The 17,881-nt window shown below is 43.4% G+C and overlaps 1 protein-coding gene across 10 annotated transcripts in view; it reads left to right on the top strand.

The window, feature by feature from the left end:
* LOC115839285 (RNA-binding protein 12) overlaps window positions 1-15,738 on the top strand; it is a 37,072-nt gene extending 21,334 nt beyond the window's left edge. For 8 of the 10 annotated variants that reach the window (XM_030830746.2, XM_030830745.3, XM_030830744.2 and 5 more), the window contains 15 exons: window positions 8,077-8,205; window positions 8,304-8,483; window positions 8,637-8,711; window positions 8,810-8,881; window positions 9,020-9,100; window positions 9,270-9,359; window positions 9,483-9,569; window positions 9,701-9,787; window positions 9,881-9,940; window positions 10,020-10,153; window positions 10,259-10,313; window positions 10,554-10,605; window positions 14,691-14,824; window positions 14,968-15,204; window positions 15,416-15,738. In XM_030830746.2, coding sequence (XP_030686606.1) covers window positions 8,077-8,205; window positions 8,304-8,483; window positions 8,637-8,711; window positions 8,810-8,881; window positions 9,020-9,100; window positions 9,270-9,359; window positions 9,483-9,569; window positions 9,701-9,787; window positions 9,881-9,940; window positions 10,020-10,153; window positions 10,259-10,313; window positions 10,554-10,605; window positions 14,691-14,824; window positions 14,968-15,204; window positions 15,416-15,556 — 1,614 coding nt within the window. In that variant the 3' untranslated portion in view covers window positions 15,557-15,738. Of the gene's footprint in view, window positions 1-8,076; window positions 8,206-8,303; window positions 8,484-8,636; window positions 8,712-8,809; window positions 8,882-9,019; window positions 9,101-9,269; window positions 9,360-9,482; window positions 9,570-9,700; window positions 9,788-9,880; window positions 9,941-10,019; window positions 10,154-10,258; window positions 10,314-10,553; window positions 10,606-14,690; window positions 14,825-14,967; window positions 15,205-15,415 lie in introns of those variants that run through there. The other 2 variants (XM_060285770.1, XM_060285768.1) reach the window with 2 other exon arrangements.
* Window positions 15,739-17,881: the final 2,143 nt, after the last annotated feature.

Below are 17,881 nucleotides of genomic sequence, written 5' to 3'. Positions count from 1 at the left end.
GAGATTCCCTATCAACAGTCACGTGCTAGTCGGGCAAAGGGAAGCCCTGATTTTTAGCATTTGCCCAATTTCTGTGGTTTAAAACTTAACGAGGCCACCTGCTTACAAATTCCTTTACAATTCTCTCTTGCAAACTGTACAAGCCTGCTCTGGCATGCTGCTGCAAGCCTCCCTCAGGTGTTTTGAATTCCCATTCTGTGCTCAGGTCTGTTCTGTGTGACATAGGAGATGCTGAAGCAGCGTCTTTTCTAAAGAACCTTGTTATTTCATTGACAGGAGCTAGAAACATTGACAGGGTACAATTGTGGTGCGGCTTGAGTATAGCAGTCCAGAATGAGAAGTTGTTGAGTGCTGGAAAGATCATGAAAAGGGGAGCATATGAGAGCTAGGCTTGAAGGATAATAATAGCTAACACTTACTGGTGATAATAGTATCAGACTCTGTACTAAGCATCTTGCATACATTGTTTATGTCAATCTTCAGAAATAGATAATATCCCTTACTTTACACCTGAGTAAAAATTTTGCCCAAATTACAGAGATAGGACATCATTCTGGTGGGTGTGTAATAGTATCTCATTGTGGCTAGAAAGGAGTAAAGCCAGTACTTGGAGCCTGGTTACTTCACTGCAGAACTCATACTCTTGCCCACTATATCAGATTGCTATTAAATGTAAGAAGGGAGGTTATTTCAGTAGAGAAGGGTGTTAACTACAGTCTAAAGTCTTAAGACTAGGTGGGAGTCAGAATAAGCGTTCTGGTCCTCATTTTACTTAACGATGTATGTCTCCGTAACCAAATCACTTCTTCCCTCTCTGCCTTGAATTGAGGAACTTGGATAAGATGATCACTCAGTTCCTTTTAATTTCTGACATTTTGTGAATTTTAAGTTATAAAAATGAGAGTGTGTATAGCTTCTTTAAGGAATACTGGAGAAAGTGCCCTGCCAGGGTACGAGGCTTGGGAAGCACTAAGGTTGGCTGGCGATGGGGGTAAGCAGAGGAAAGCGGTCTACAAGGGCGAGTGAAGGGAATGAGACTCCAAGTGGTAGAAAGCAAAAGCAGGAAAGGTTGGTGCTGAATACTCAGTTGTTTCCATTTGCACTTTCCCAGATGGAAAGGTGTGGATTGTGGGTGCAAACAGAGATAACAAGCTGGCTTTTGTATTGAATATTCCTGGAAAGCTCACTTCTCCCTTGATGGCTTCTGCAGCAGGCCAGGGCTACATTTGGGTTATTTCTGAGAATCCTTGGATTATCACTCCTTTCTTTTAGCATTAGTTCAGCAGTTATTTATAAAGCACCTGCTATGTATGAGTCACTGGAATGGAAATAAGACAGATCTGGTCCATCCCCTATTGAATTTATATAATCTGGTAGGGAAATAGATAATAAGCAAGTAAGTTACACATTTTGATAGGTTTATGAGAAGCTGGGTTTTGTTGGTTTGGAATCAGGGAAGATCTCTGATTTCAATATGGAAAAGAGATCGGCAGGGACTGAGAGTGGAAATGGGGAGACCAGAAGGAGACTATTACAGACATCCAGGCAAGATACGCTGATTCAGAAGAGAGTGCACAAAGACATGGCGAGTATTAGCCAGATGTCTCTTACAAAAATAAATGAAAAAAATTTCTGAGACTCCTTTTATTGAGTCACTTAAATGTAATATTCAATAAACTGTAAAGCTCCAGTCCTATAAAGGATGCTGACAATCCCATGAGATTAATGAGACTAGATGAAAGGTAAATGAGGCTGATGTAACGTATGTACCTGTTAAAGGGATAGGGGACAGAAGAGTGACATGAACTAGTTTTAATTACAGAAGATTTCCAAACAGAGGTAGGTTTGGAGGTAAATTTTAAAGGAGATAAACAGGATTTAGGAGATACTAATAATCTCATGCATTAGATGATTTAAAGGGAATATGACTCAAAGGATAGAAAACTGCACATTATAAAGATTTGCTTATAAGAGTCACTAATTCCAATGAGAAAGTAGAAGTCAGATTTGTGAAAAAACAAAACTGTAGTTATCCAGGAAGCTCTGACCTCTCAGAATGAAATCTAGCCCCGTGTGCTCCTGGGGCATATGTGGGCCCACAGCATTCTGGTTGGGGTTTTAGTCTGGGCAGAGAAGAAACTGAAAAAAGATAGAATAGGACCAGCTGTGGAGAAAGTGGTAGAAATGGTAACAGACTAGAAAAGAATAGTCTATTAGAAATAGAGGCTTAGCACAGGAGGAAGCTCCTGACCCTCTGCATGTATTTGGCCCCCACCAAAAGCATCTCTTTCTGGGATCTTTCAGAAGTTATGGAGTGAGGGGAAGGGCAGCAGTTCCAGTTGTTGCCTGTAATCTTACCACCACAGTTAATTACTGCTAATGCTCTCATAGTTCACAACTTTTTTTTTTTTTTGGCCGTGCTGCGCGGTATGTGGGATCAGGGATCAAACCCGTGCCCCTTGCAGTGGAAGCTCGGAGTCTTAATCACTGGACCACCAGGGAAGGCCCACAACAAAGTCTTTATCAGGGATAAACCTGTAGCCCTCCATTTAAATTTTTCCCCAACATTTTATTATGAAAACTTTCAACATAAGAAAAGTTGAAAAAATGATACAGTGAATTCCCATGTATCCACCATTTAGATTCTACAGTTTATATTTTCCTATATTTGTTTTACCACATCTATCCATTCAGCACACCATTTTAATTTTCGGTGCATTTCATAGAAGTTGCGAGCATCAGCACACTTCACCCATAAATATTTCCGTATGCCTTATCCTGAGCTGAATATTTGTTTATGGGTTTGGGGTAGGGGTTGATAAAATTTACATGCAGTAGGATGTATATACCTTAAGTGTACCATTGGATGAAAATGACAAATTCACCTATGACTCACATTCCTACCTAGGTAAAGGACTTTCACATTCTCCCTAGAGTTCTCTTCTGCCTCTTCGCAGTTAATACCTCCCCCTCCCCTGGGGGACAGGGGAAGAACAACCACTATTCTGAATTTTTTCACAATAGATTAGTTTTGCCTGTCATAAAACTTTATAAAGTGTAACTATGCATTTTATGCTTCAGATTCATCCATGTTGCAGATATTAATAGTTTGTTTCTTCTTTTGCTGAGTAGTTTTGTATTACATATACAAACATTATGGTTTGTTTATCCATTCTCATATTGATGGACAACTGGGCTGTTTCAGATTTTTGGCTATTATGAATAAAGCTGCCATGAACATTCATGTACAAATCTTTTTGTGAACATAATGTTTTTATTTGTTTTGGATAAAAATCTAGAGTGTAATTGCTCTTGGGCTAGATATACGTTTGGTTTTCTAATAAGCTGCCAGACCGTCAAAATGGTACATTTAGTGCCTTCACTAACAACGTATGAGAATTCCACATCCTTGCTAACATTTGGTATTGTCAGTTTTTTACTTTTAGCCATTGTGATGGGTATGTAGTAGTATCTCATTGTGGTTTTAATTTGTATTTCGTTGATAACTAGTGCTATTGATCACTTCCTTTGATTATTTCCAATTCATATGTTTTCCTTTATGAAGTATCAGATCAATTTTTTGCCCATTTTTTAATTGACTATCATTTAACATTGAATTCTAGGAGTCCTGCATTGTAGAAGAGTACAACTTCTGCATTACTGCTGGACATTAGTTCAAATGGAAAAGGCATGAAGGTTTGAGTTGAGCAGAAGCACATTTACCATTTATTCAGTAAATGGTTATGAGTACCAACTAAGCATTAGTATTAGGGATACAGAAATAATACCTAGCCCCAGTTCCAAGGAGCCAAGATTATGAGGGTAGACAGACAAAAGTAAAAATTCTGATGTAGTGGTTTCACCGTTAAGTCACTAAATATTTACTGAGTACCTACTATAGGATAGGTACTGTTGTAGGTGTTGTACATATAGAGGTAGGCGAACCAGACATAGTTCCTACTCTAATACAGCTTATTTGTTTTCTGGAGTGTATGTGGGGGAAGACAGTGCAGAGCCCCTGAGATGGGGAATGAGATTGATGTTGCGTGTATGTGGATCAGAAATGAAACCTGGCTGGAACGTACTTGCATGACTAGATGATTAGTTAGGTGATGGTCAGATCTTGCAGGGCTTTGTAGACCATGGTAAGAACTTTGGATTTTATTTTGAGTGTTTTGGGAAGCCATTCCAGAGTTTTAAGCAGAGAAGCGGCATGAGCTGGTTTCTGTTTGGCTAATAAACGCTGTGAGTGTGTATGTGTGTGTCCGCGCGCATGCACGTGCATGTGCAAACACACATACAGAAAAACTGGTGAAGAAACCACTGCAGTCATCCAGAGGAGAGATAAATCCAACCTGGGGAAGGTGGGCAAAACTTCATATAAGAATAATGTCACAGCATAACCATGGATGACAAGGCATTTGCTAGGCAGAAAAGTCAGAGGTATCAGCGTGTGTTGTGTCTGTGTGTTTGAGAAACGAGAAATAGCTTTGGATGACTAGTTGGGTGGATGGTGGAACGGCAGGAGGTAAAACAGTCTAAGAAGGGCTTTGAAGGTTGAATTACAGGTGCAGGGTCATCGTATTAGACAATTACTTAGTTCTGTATAGATGGGTCCTCTGGAGTTGTGCCACAAGGTGGCCATGCTAGGGAGTTAGGCTTTGAAACTAAGGGCCATGAGCAGCTACTATACAGGGCTTCTAGTTAGAGATTTTCTGGAAGCTGGCGTCAGGGATGACTAGGTAACGCACTGGTATGGATGAAAAACCAGGGAGGAGGCAAGAAACAATGGGGCCTGAAGTTAGGTAGAAGTTGTTGAAGTGAAGGTATAGAGGCTTTGGGGTTAGAATGAATTGTCATGAGGACATGAGGTGTGGATTAGGGCAAAAAGCTAACGAGTGCCTTTAAAAAATACAAAACAAACAGTATAAAATATTGAAACAATACAGAAGTGTATAAGAGTGTGTAAAATTCTCACCTTTATTCCATTCCTCTGAGGTGTACCTAAAAGTTGCATTTATTTGGTGTGTCTTCCATTTTTTGTGTGTATTTATTTTGTATATGTATTTAAATCTATTGTATATACACATACAATTGAAGTTTAAAATGGGGTTATATTCTTCTTACCATTTTTTTGCAACTTTATTTTTTCATATGATACCAGTATACTTCTGCCTTAATTGTTTATTTACCCGCTACTTGGCATTCCATTGACTAAGTACCGTAATTTACTTAGTCACCACCTAATTGGTAGACCTTTAAGTGGTCTCAGGTTTTTTACTGTTCTGAGCAACGGTGAAATGATCATTCTTCTTTATTTGTCTCTGTACTATGCAAACACTGCCTGAGAGAATGTGTGAGGTGAGAAGCATGGAGTCGGATTATGACGGGGGAAGTTGTGGTTCTGTTCCCTCAGGAGTATGTATTGTGCTCTGGATCTGTCCTTGGGGAACCTCCAAAGCAGTGATCAGGCTGGTCAGAAGTCTAAAAGCCACATTCTAGTGGCAATATTCAAAAGAACTGGGGCTATTTCTCCAGATTTTAGCTTGCAGTTCACTGCTTCCAGGTATCAGATGGTTCTCAGAGGGAGACGGAATAAGGCTTTCTTGTGGAATTTTAGATGGGAAGAAATAGGAATAATGCGTAGAAGTGAGAATTCAACAGACTTGGGTTAGTTTGGGTAGGACTTTATGGAGCAGGACTTTCTGATGATTGGATTATAAGAGTGGTGGGTTTTCCATCATTGGGTGCATTCAAGCAGAGACTGAGGTGCTATGGAGGGGACAGTATGTGAAGCAAGTTGAACTCTAAGAATCATTCCAATTTTGGTTGATAACAGCATTCAAGACAGAGACCATGAGGCACTAAGATGGGAATAGCACTAACTGGGCAGGGTTGGGAGAGGGATTGACTGAGGGTCAGTTTAGGGGAGGTTGAGGCTGGAGGCGTCCTGGGGTATAGTGCTGGGAAACCTGGAATGCTGAGTGAAGCTGGGTGAGAGATCTGACTTCGTCTGCACTCTTGGTACAGATGGTCGCAGGCGTATCGGTCGGGGGGACATAGGGTTAGTGAGGAGTCTGAGGATAACTGTTATGGTGACTTAGGAGGCGGGGTTTATATGGGAGTCATGGTGATCCATGCAAGAAGGTAGTGTTTCTAGCAAAAGGAATGGATGGAGAACCTTGGTGCTGTTTGATTGCCAGTCAGTTTGGAGATGGCTAAGCTGGGAGCAGAGACTGGAGATGGCCTTTTGGATTTCATGCAGCAAATATTTATTAGGTGCTTGAGACAGAGCAGTGAATAGAACAGACAGATATCCCTTCCCTCATGGAGGTTACATTCTAGTGGGGAAGACAAATTACATAAATATATATAGTATATTAGACAGTGATAAATGCTAAATAGAAAAAACAGGAAATGGGTATGTGATGTATCAGTGGTAGTAGGGTTGAAATTTTAGAGTGGCCAGAAAAGGAGAAACTTTTCCTTCAAACTGGAGATTATTTTTTTTTTAATTTATTTTGGGCTGCGTTGGGTCTTCGTTGCTGCGCGCGGGCTTTCTCTCTAGTTGCGTCGAGCGGGGGCTACTCTTTGTTGCGGTGCGGGGGCTTCTCACTGCAGTGGCTTCTCTTGTTTCAGGGCACAGGCTCTAGGAGCACAGGCTTCAGTAGTTGTGGCTCGCAGGCTCTAGAGTTGCAGGCCCAGTAGTTGTGGCGCACGGGCTTAGTTGCTCCACGGTGTGTGGGATATTCCCAGACCAGGGCTCGAACCCGTGTCCCCTGCATTGGCAGGCAGATTCTTAACCACTGTGCCACCAGGGAAGCCCAAGAAGATGATTTTGAATAGAGACCTAGAGAGAATGTGAGGAACAGCAAGCCGTGTGGGTTATATGAGGGAAGAAAATTCTAGGCATTGAGGTAGAAACAAGCATATTTGAGGAATGACAAGCAGACCTGTGTTGCCAGAATGGAGTGAGCAAGAAGGTGTTAGGAGATCAAGTTAGAGAGATCTAGATCTTTCAAAACCTTGTAGGCCAATGCAGAGTTTGGATTTTTTCTAAGCAATGGGAAATCATTATTGGGTTTGGGTAGAGGTATGACATGACCTATGTTTTAACAGGATCACCCTGGTTGCTGTATTGAGAGTAGCCTGTTGGTGTGAGGATGAGGGAGTAGAGGTGAGGATGGCATAGGATAAGGGAGACCTGTAAAAAGAGGGTAATGCAGTAAGCCTGGTGAGAGATGATGATGGCTTGGACTAGGTAGTGCAAATAGTGAGGAGTTGGGGCTTCCCTGGTGGCGCAGTGGTTGAGACTCTGCCTGCTGATGCAGGGGACACGGGTTCGTGCCCCGGTCCGGGAAGATCCCACATGCCGCGGAGCAGCTGCGCCCGTGAGCCATGGCCGCTGAGCCTGCGCGTCCGGAGCCTGTGCTCCGCAACGGGAGAGGCCACAACAGTGAGAGGCCCGCATACTGCAAAAAAAAAAAAATAGGAGTTGGACCTGAACAGCTGATTATAGGCTAGGAGAATCCGTGTGGGGGATCATAACTCTGCCTCAAGGTGTAGGGCCCCAGGGTTAGTGGGAAATCATTGGAGGAAGAGACTTTGGAGAGCAGAATCTAGATCATGGCTGTATTGGGGGCAATATTGGGCTTGGAACTTGGATTAGGGTCTGGTCTGGGGCCAGTAAAGGCATCAGAGTGAGAATCATTGGTCTGTGAGAAGATCAGGGTTGGAGTCTGGGTCTGGGGAATATTATTAGGATTGGGACCAGTTTTGGGCTGAGGACTAGTTTGGGGTCAAAGTTGTTGTTGGAGGCCAGTACACTTTTTCTGCATCTTCTCATCATATTCTTCTTGGACCAGGGTTGGTTGTAACCACCATCTCCCATCCCATTGAGCTTACCCAGGGGGATTGGAGGAATATGGAAGCTATAGGGCCTTCTCTTCCTTGGGTGTCATGGGGGTAGACACAGGCTCAGCCCTGCCTGGTTGAAGCCAGCTGACTTTACAAGTTGGGACCTACAGTCAAGGAGGGGTGAGGAAGGTGCTTGATTCAGGTCTTTTTTCCCCCCAGATGGCCCACTGCGTGACCTTGGTTCAGCTGTCCATTTCATGTGACCACCTCATTGACAAGGACATCAGCTCCAAGTCTGACCCACTCTGCGTCCTTTTACAGGATGTGGGAGGGGGCAAATGGGCTGAGGTAAGAAGGACTATGGGGGATAAAGTTGTGGAGGGAGGCTAGGACTCTTTTGGGTTGGAAGGTGCATGACTGTGATGCTTATTGGCTTCTGCCCACAGCTTGGCCGGACTGAGCAAATACGGAACTGTTCGAGCCCTGAGTTCTCCAAGACTCTGCAGCTTGAGTACCACTTTGAAACAGTCCAAAAGCTCCGATTTGGCATCTATGACATAGACAACAAGACGCCTGAGCTGGGGGATGATGACTTCCTAGGAGGGGCTGAGTGTTCCCTAGGACAGGTATGCAGAGCCAGGGATTAGAATCCTTCAGACACAGGTTAAGTAAGAGCACTGTCAGATAAACCAGACTGCTTGGAACTTGGAGGTTGGGGTCAAACAGGACCTAGCCTTGTCTGAGACCTTGGTACCCCACCCACCCCTGCTCTGCCCCAGATTGTGTCCAGTCGGATACTAACTCTACCCTTGATGCTGAAGCCTGGAAAACCTGCTGGGCGAGGGACCATCACAGTAAGGAGGAACTCTGCTGGGGTTTGTGGGTGGTTGTGTACTTATATCCATGAGGAATTCATGAGATGGTACAGTCTCCTGCTTCTTCCCCTACCTAGGTCTCAGCTCAGGAGCTAAAGGATAGTCGTGTAGTGACCATGGAGGTGGAGGCCAGAAACCTAGATAAGAAGGTGTGTGTGGAAGGAGGTCTTGGGAGTTCAAGAATTAAGCGGACAGGGATGGTGTGTTGGAAGGGGAAGGGTGGGAAGGTCTTTCATAGTGGTTGTCAGGTGCCTGAGTCTAAACTGCGGTCTCTGTGATATTGACAGGACTTCCTGGGAAAATCGGATCCGTTCTTGGAGTTTTTCCATCAGGGTGATGGGAAATGGCACCTGGCATACAGATCTGAGGTGTGAGACCCCTGGGATTGGGTATGATGGGGTAGGAGAGAATCTCCTGGGGCTTGTGATTACCAGGGTTTGGAGCACAGGGCTAAAGAGTCTGCATATGGGTAAGAAGAATGGCAGCTCCCCACATGCCAACGCAGAGCTCACTAGAGGCCTTGCCCTCCACCTTCAGGTCATCAAGAACAACCTGAACCCTACTTGGAAGCGCTTCTCTGTTCCCCTTCAACATTTCTGTGGGGGAGACCCCAACACACCCATCCAGGTGAGGAGCTTGCCTCCTGAGTGGACTGAGCAGGGGCAGAGAGCCTGGGGAGGGATTTATTCTCACCTGCCACTTGCCTCCTGGTCTTTATATACACACACACACACACACCTTCCCTCCTAGGTGCGATGCTCAGATTATGACAGTGATGGTTCACATGACCTCATTGGTACCTTCCACACCAGCTTGGCCCAGCTGCAAGCAGTCCCAGTGAGTGCTGGCTCAGGGGTATTGAGGTGGGCCTAGGGGCTACAGCTCCAGGAAGAGAGGGAGGGCAGGGCAGCTCCAATCCTAGCTAATGCTCTAGAAGTTTCCTACTCTAATTTTTCTTTCCTTACCAGGCTGAGTTTGAATGCATCCACCTTGAGAAACAGCAGAAAAAGAAAAGCTACAAGAACTCTGGAACTATCTGTGTCAAGATTTGTCAGGTGAGACAATAGCCCATGTGACCCAGTCTCTGACTTCTAAGCTCCGTGACCCCAACCCCTTCACTCCAGCTATGACCATGGTTTCATCTACAGGTAGAAACAGAATATTCATTCTTGGACTATGTGATGGGAGGCTGTCAAATCAACTTCACTGTAAGTTGCTTCATCAGGGGCAGGAGAACAGATCCAGGGTGCAAGGTGGCCTTCAGCTCCCCTCCTCTTCTTCTCCCAGGTGGGTGTGGACTTCACGGGCTCCAATGGAGACCCTTCCTCACCTGATTCCCTGCACTACCTGAGCCCAACAGGGGTCAATGAGTACCTGACAGCACTGTGGAGTGTGGGCAGTGTGGTTCAGGACTATGATTCGTAAGTAACTTTGTCTCTTGCCCGTCCCCACTTCCTGCAGATGCTTTAGCCTCTGGGCTCATGGTCCTCTCACTGCTTCTTCCCCCATTCACTGTCTTCCCATAGGGACAAGCTGTTCCCAGCATTTGGATTTGGGGCCCAGGTACCCCCTGACTGGCAGGTGAGTGTTTTTTCCCCTCCCCTACTCCTGTTTTTAGTTTCAGGGTCCTGATTTTGGGGGATGTGGTAAACTTGCTGCTTGGCATCCCGGAGTTGCAGGGATGTATCCTTACAGGCATGTATATAACAAATGCTCAGGACTGAATACCTCCTGTATGTTGCTTGGTACATACCATAATGCCCTTTTTCTTAGCACAAAAGTGGTCATGGGGAAAGAACCTCATTTTTCTCTTGCCCTCAGGTCTCCCATGAATTTGCCTTGAACTTCAACCCTAATAACCCCTACTGTGCAGGTAAGTCCCCGATCCTCCAGCGTAAGGTATATCTAGAGAGGCAAGGGAGAATGGGGGTGGGGAGATAGACACCTGACTCCATTGGCCAGAGGAGTGGATTTTAGAGCTAGGCCTCTGGAGTCAAATCTTCATCCTGCCACTTGCTAATCATATGACTTGGGGCCAGTTGCTTAGCTTTTGTGTGCTTTGGCTTCATAATAAGACTAAATATTATAGGATATTGAGTATTTAAGAAGATGCATATAAAGTTTGAAGCAGTAAGCCTGGCATATACTAAGTGTTCTCTAAACTATGAGAGCTATTATATTATCATTATTATCTTTGCCTAGAAGCTCACAGGGCATCAGTGGAAGCCTTGGTGCCTCCCTGCAGCTCTATTCATGGTACTTTTTGCCCCACACTCTTTTGTCTAGAGAGGGCCAAACCCAGTGTTTCCCTAGCACCCACACAAGAGCAACAAGCTGAAGTGGAAAACTTGACCTGACCTGATCTGACCTGGGTTTTTATTTTTGACATGGGTTCAGACTTAGAGAAAAGTTGCAAGAATAATTACAGGGATTCAGGTCACTGGGGATCCGGGGTCAGGGCCTGGGTCACAGGGGCTGTTGTTTACCTTCATCCAGATTCCTCAGACATGGACATTTTACCACATTTGCTGTGTCATTCTCTCACTCAGATTTTCTCTCTTCCTCCTCTCTCTCTCTCTCTCTATATATACATTTTTTTTCCAGAAATGTTCGAGAACTGTGGTGAATAATCCCTGCCCCAAGTTTGCCTCCATGGCCCCATCAACTTTGCACTCATCATCATCTGCATGGCCCTTTATCCCTGAATACTTCAGTGTTCCCTAAAATCAAAGACATTCTCTTACATAACCACAGTGCAATTCTCAAAATCAGGAAATTAACATCAATACAATACTATTACTCAATCTATAAAATTTATTCAAAATTTTCCAGTTGTCCTCTTTTATAGCAAAAGAAAATCTTGGATCACACGTTTCATTCAGTTGTCTTCCAGAGTTCTTCATGTATTTCATGATATTGACATTTTTTAAGGTTAAAGGCCAGATCATTTGTAGAATGTCCTTCAGTTTGGGTTTACCTGATATTTCCTCATAATTAGATTCAAATTATGCATTTTTGGTGGGAATACCACAGAAGCCATGCTGTGTATTCAGGAGGCACATGATGTTGATTTATCCTCTTACAAGTCATATTAACGTCGATCACTTGGTTAAGGTAGAGTCTACCAGGTTTCTCTACTATACAAGTCTGTTTTTTTCTTTTTTTTTTTGCGGTACGCGGGCCTCTCACTGTTGTGGCCTCTCCCATTGCGGAGCAACAGGCTCCGGACGCGCAGGCTCAGCGGCCATGGCTCACGGGCGCAGCCGCTTCGCAGCATGTGGGATCTTCCCGGACCGGGGCACGAACCCGTATCCCCTGCATCGGCAGGCGGACTCTCAACCACTGCTGTTTTTTTCTTTATATGTAATTAAAAAAAATTCTTTCTATTAAGTATAGTTGATTTACAATGTTGTGTTAGTTTCCAGTGTACAGCAAAGTGATTCAGTTTATATATATAAATACAGTTTATATACACACACACACATATATATCTTTCTCATATTCTTTTCCATTATGGCTTATTACAGGATATTGAATATAGTTCCCTGTGTTACACAGTAGGACCTTGTTGTTTATCTATTTTATGTATAGTAATTTGTATTGGCTAATCCCAAACTCCTAATTGATCCCTCCCCTATCCCCTTTCCCCTTGTTAACCATAAATTTGTTTTCTATGTCTGTGAGTCTGTTTCTGTTTTGTACACAAGTTCATTTGTATCATATTTTAAAATATTTCACTTTTTATTTATTTGGTTGCGCTGGGTCTTAGTTGCGGCAGGCGGGCTCCTTAGTTGCAGCTCGTGGGCTCCTTAATTGAGGCCACCAGGCTCATCAGTTGTGGCCTGCGAACTCATAGTTGCGGCATGCATGTGGGATCTAGTTCCCTGACCAGGGATTGAACCCGGGCCCCGTGCATTGGGAGCTCAGTCTTAACCACTGTACCACCAGGGAAGTCCCTGTATCATATTTTAGATTCCACATATGAGTGGTATTATATGGTATTCGTCTTTCTCTTTCTGACTGACTTAGTGTGATAATCTCTAGGTCCATCCATGTTGATGCAAATGGCAATATTTCACTCCTTTTTATGGCTGAGTAGTATTCCACTGTGTGTGTGTGTGTGTGTGTGTGTGTGTATGTGTCACGTCTTTTTTTTAATTCTAATTTTTAATCATTTTTAATTAATTTATTTTTATTTTTTGGCCGTGCCACGTGGCATGCGGGATCTTAGTTCCCCGACCAGGGATCAAACCCATGCCCCCTGCAGTGGAAGCACAGAGTCCTAACCACTGGACCACCAGGGAATTCCGTGCATTTCTCTAATAATTAGCAATGTTGAGCATCTTTTCATGTGCCTATTGGCCATCTGTATGTCTTTTTTTTTTTTTAATGTATCTATTTTTGGCTGCATTGGGTCTTCATTGCTGCATGTGGGCTTTCTCTAGTTGTGGCAAGCAGGGGCTACTCTTCGTTGTGGTGCACGGGCTTCTCATTGCGGTGGCTTCTATTGTTGTGGAGCACGGGCTCTAGGCATGCAGGCTTCATTAGTTGTGGCTCAGTAGTTGTGGTGCATGGGCTTAGTTGCTTCACGGCATGTGGGATCTTCCCAGACCAGGGCTTGAACCGTGTCCCCTGCATAAGTAGGCGGTTTTTTTTTTTTTTTTTTTTTTGTGTGGTACGTGGGCCTCTCACTGTTATGGCCTCTCCTGTTGCGGAGCGCAGGCTCAGCGGCCACAGCTCACGGGCCCAGCCACTCCGCGGCATGTGCGATCTTCCCGGACTGGGGCACGAACCCGTGTCCCCTGCGTCGGCAGGGGTACTCTCAACCACTGCGCCACCAGGGAAGCCCGGTAGGCGGATTCTTAACCACTGTGCCACCAGAGAAGTCCCTGTATGTCTTCTTTAAAGAAGTGTCTGTTTAGGTCTTTTGCCCATTTTTCGATTGGGTTGTTTTTTTTGTTACTGAGTTGTGTGAGCTGTTTGTATATTTTAGAGATTAATCCCTTGTCGGTCGTATCATTTCCAAATATTTTCTCGCAGTCTGTAGGTTGTCTTTTCATTTTGTTTACGGTTTCCTTTGCTGTACAGAAGCTTGTAAGTTTGATTAGGTCCCATTTGTTTATTTTTGCTTTTATTTCTATTTCCTTGGGAGACCGACCTAAGAAAACATTGGTACAATTTATGTCAGAGGATGTTTTGCCTATGTTCTCTTTTAGGAGTTTTATGGTGTCCTGTCTTATATTTAAGTCTTTAGCCATTTTGAGTTTATTTTTGTGTATGGTGTGAGGGAGTGTTCTAACTTCACTGGTTTGCACGCGGCCGTCCAGCTTTCCCAACAGCACTTACTGAAGAGACTGTCTTTTCTCCATTGTATATTCTTCCCTCCTTTATCAAAGGTAATTGACCATAGGTGTGTGAGTCTGTTTTTTTTCCCTTTTAATTAATAAGTATCCTTTGGGAGGATACTTTGAGGCTGTATAAATATCCAATCACTCATCAGTTTTTACCCTCTAGTTTTAGAATCCATTGATGATCCTTGCCTGAATCAGTTATCTCTGATTGTCAAATGATTCTATAATTTCTCCTTCTACATTTATTAAGGAAGAACGTTTTCTTCTCTCCCATTATTTAATATCTCTGTGGATTCTTATGTTATTAAATGGGTTATAATTCATTATTTTATTAAGTGGGTTATAATCTGATGCTCTCAGCACTCCTAGATTTGTTCAGGGGATTCCCCCTAATCTGGGTTTACTGTGGGTTACAGGGATGATTGGGTAGAACTGATGTTCTACCCAATGATGTGGGATGATGTGGGTAGAACTGTGGGTTACAGGGATAATTGAATGAAATGCACCCAGGTTCCTAAATCTCCTTGGCCAGTATAGAGTGATGTCAGGACTAGCTGAACCCTGACAGGCCCAGTATTTTACAGTATTCTTTGCCTTTCTTCTCTAGGCATCCAGGGCATTGTGGATGCTTACCGCCAGGCCCTGCCCCAAGTTCGGCTCTATGGCCCCACCAACTTTGCACCCATCATCAACCATGTGGCTAGGTTTGCAGCCCAGGCTGCACATCAGAGGACGGCCTCGGTGAGGGTCATGGGAGGTAGTGGGTGGGGAGAGGGGACTTGGTCAGGGCCTCCCTTGTAACAGGAGGCTTCTTGTCAGTGTGGGAATATGTGGCTGGAATGTTTAGAGGGTCTGCCTCAGTATATGAACGAACTTGCCCTTAGCAATACTTCGTGCTGTTGCTGCTGACCGATGGTGCTGTGACAGATGTGGAGGCCACACGTGAGGCTGTGGTTCGTGCCTCCTTCCTGCCCATGTCAGTGATCATCGTGGGTGTGGGTGGCGCTGACTTCGAGGCCATGGAGCAGCTGGATGCTGATGGTGGACCCCTGCGTACACGCTCCGGAGAGGCAGCTGCTCGTGACATAGTGCAGTTTGTGCCCTACCGCCGCTTCCAGAATGTGAGTAGGGACAAGCTCGGTGGAGTTTGTCCACCGAGAGGTGGAGTTTAGTCTTCCACCTCTCCCTGATGTGAGTGGGGATACTTACCCTTTCATCTGAGCCTGGGGCAGGGTTGGGTGTTGGATTTTGTATCCTTTCTGGGGTATGAAATGTAGACCTGGGGAAGCTGTCATGGGTCATCACTGAACCTGCCCCTCTTCTCCTTGGCAGGCCCCTCGAGAGGCACTGGCGCAGACTGTACTTGCAGAAGTACCCACGCAACTGGTCTCCTACTTCAAGGCCCAAGGTTGGGCCCCACTCAAAGCACTTCCACCTGCAGCCAAGGGCCCTGCACAGGTCCCTCAGGCCTAGATTCCCTTGGAGGGGTAGACTGTGGCCAGTTCTCAGTCCTGTGTTCCTAAGGTCCCCCAACCCTGTTTTATACTTTTATATGTTTTATACTTTTATGCTTACTTTTATACTTGCTATAGCCACTCTTGATCTCACCTGCTTGTCCCTGGAGCCTCTCATTCAATAAAGATCAATGAAGACCACACTTTGCTACCACTCTGTGTTTCTGGGTGGGAATCTGCTATTAGCCACATTTACTTCTCCTCTCTGAGCTTATTTGTTGACCTTAGAGATTGTTGAGTGAAGGATTCATCTGATATAATAGCCCCACTCAAAGAAATTGGGTATTCCTGGTCACATATCTAGAGACACTGACTCTGTTTTTGAAAATGCAAAGACTGAATGTAAGCCAAACACCTAGCCTGCCCTGCCTCAGAGCAGAGCTGAGCTGTGAACACAGACAAGGTGGAAAGTGCTAGGGGAGGGGTGAGTTTTAAGATGGAGCAGGAGCTATGCTAGACTTCCTGGAGGGATGGAGCAGTGGTGGTTCTAGTCCTAAAAATGGGCTATAAGCCTAAATTTTTTAATAGCTAATTTTTTTCTTACTAGAAAATAAATATGTATATTCATTTTAGGAAAAAATAAATATCACCCAAACTCCTATGTCCCAATAAAATATTTGGTGCATATTTTTTAATACTTTATGCATACTTTTAGTGATACATGTTTTTTTGTTTTACAAAATTGGGATCATACCATACATACTATTTTAGTATGCTTTAAATGTTTTTAAAATGTGTGCTAGTTAGTACAAAATTATTTCAAATATAAATATTGTATAAAATAGATGTATTTTATACATCTATTTGTGCAGGTGTATTTTATACATCTATTTGTGCAGGGTGTATTTTCTAGGTCTGACAGATTTTTCCCTAAATAGATATTATACTGTTTGCACTTTGTTTTTATTATATTTTGGGTATTTTATCCATTAGAACTTACTGCTGACCTCATTTTTTCTAATGCTTGTGTATTACTCTGTGTATGAGTGTACTATAGCTTATTTAGCCAATCCCTAATTTATCAAGATTTGGGTCCCTTCTAGTTTTCTTCTGTTATAACAAACAGTGCTGTAAGGAATATCCTTCTACATTTATCTGTGCATTTACAGGAATGTTTCTGAAGGATTTATTCCTACAAGTGAAAATGCTCAAAAGATAAGAATATTTAACATTTTAATAGATATTATAAATTGCCTTTCATAACAATTTTTTACCCATTTTGTTAATCTGACAGGCAAAAAAAATCTCATTTTTAGTTTGAATTTATTTATGAAGGCTAGGTATCATTTTATATGTTTATTTGTCGATTGTATTTCTTCTGAACAGCCTTTTTATAGATTGTTGTTGTTGTCCTTATAGCCCTTATTCTGTTACAGTTATTCAGTTATTAATACATGTTGAAAATATTTCCTCCAAGGCTATTGTCTTTTCAGTTATAGTATCTTTTGGTCTATGTAACTCTTCGGATATGGAAATTAAAAATTTTTATGTATACCAACCTAGCTTGCTTTTTTTTTTTTTTTTTTTTTCTTTCCTAGCTTGCTTTTTAAGAAATTATCCATATATCATTATTTACTTTTCATGACATTAAACATTCCCTTATATTACCATTTCTATTGTCTCCATATTATTTTTGTAGTGTACTTTGTCTTCTTAGATACTATTTCCAGTTTTTTCCTTCATGAACAACAGTAGGATGGACATCCTTAAAGTATTAACTTAGATTATACCTAGGTATCCTTTGGATCCATGCTTAGAAGTGGAATTGCAGTGATTAAAAAGTATAAAAAAATTTAAGGCTTGGGGCTTCCCTGCTGGCGCAGTGGTTGAGAGTCCGCCTGCCGATGCAGGGGACACAGGTTCGTGCCCCGGTCTGGGAAGATCCCACATGCCGCGGAGCGGCTGGGCCCGTGAGCCATGGCTGCTGAGCCTGCGCGTCCAGAGCCTGTGCTCCGCAACGGGAGAGGCCACAGCAGTGAGAGGCATGCGTACTGCAAAAAAAATTTAAGGCTTTTGGTACTTACTATGAAGTTGCCCTCTAGAAAAGATGTATTAGTTCATTAGTTAGAAAACCTTAGGCTTTAAGAGTAATAACCCCAAAATTTAAACAGATGGATGCATGTTCCACTCCCCCCACATACTCATGCATTCCACTTTCTAGAGGTGTAACCACTGTTAATAGTCTATATATTCTTCCAAAACATGAACACACTACAAAGGATCCTAATAGTCAAGATGTTGCATGTTTCTTTGTTCACACTTGTTTTCCTTTTCTCCTCTTGGC

The sequence above is a fragment of the Globicephala melas genome, chromosome 15 (assembly GCF_963455315.2).
Source record: "Globicephala melas chromosome 15, mGloMel1.2, whole genome shotgun sequence".
NCBI lineage: Eukaryota > Metazoa > Chordata > Mammalia > Artiodactyla > Delphinidae > Globicephala > Globicephala melas.
The sequence above is the reverse complement of the archived record's forward strand: the minus strand, read 5'-3'. Positions and strand labels throughout refer to the sequence as shown.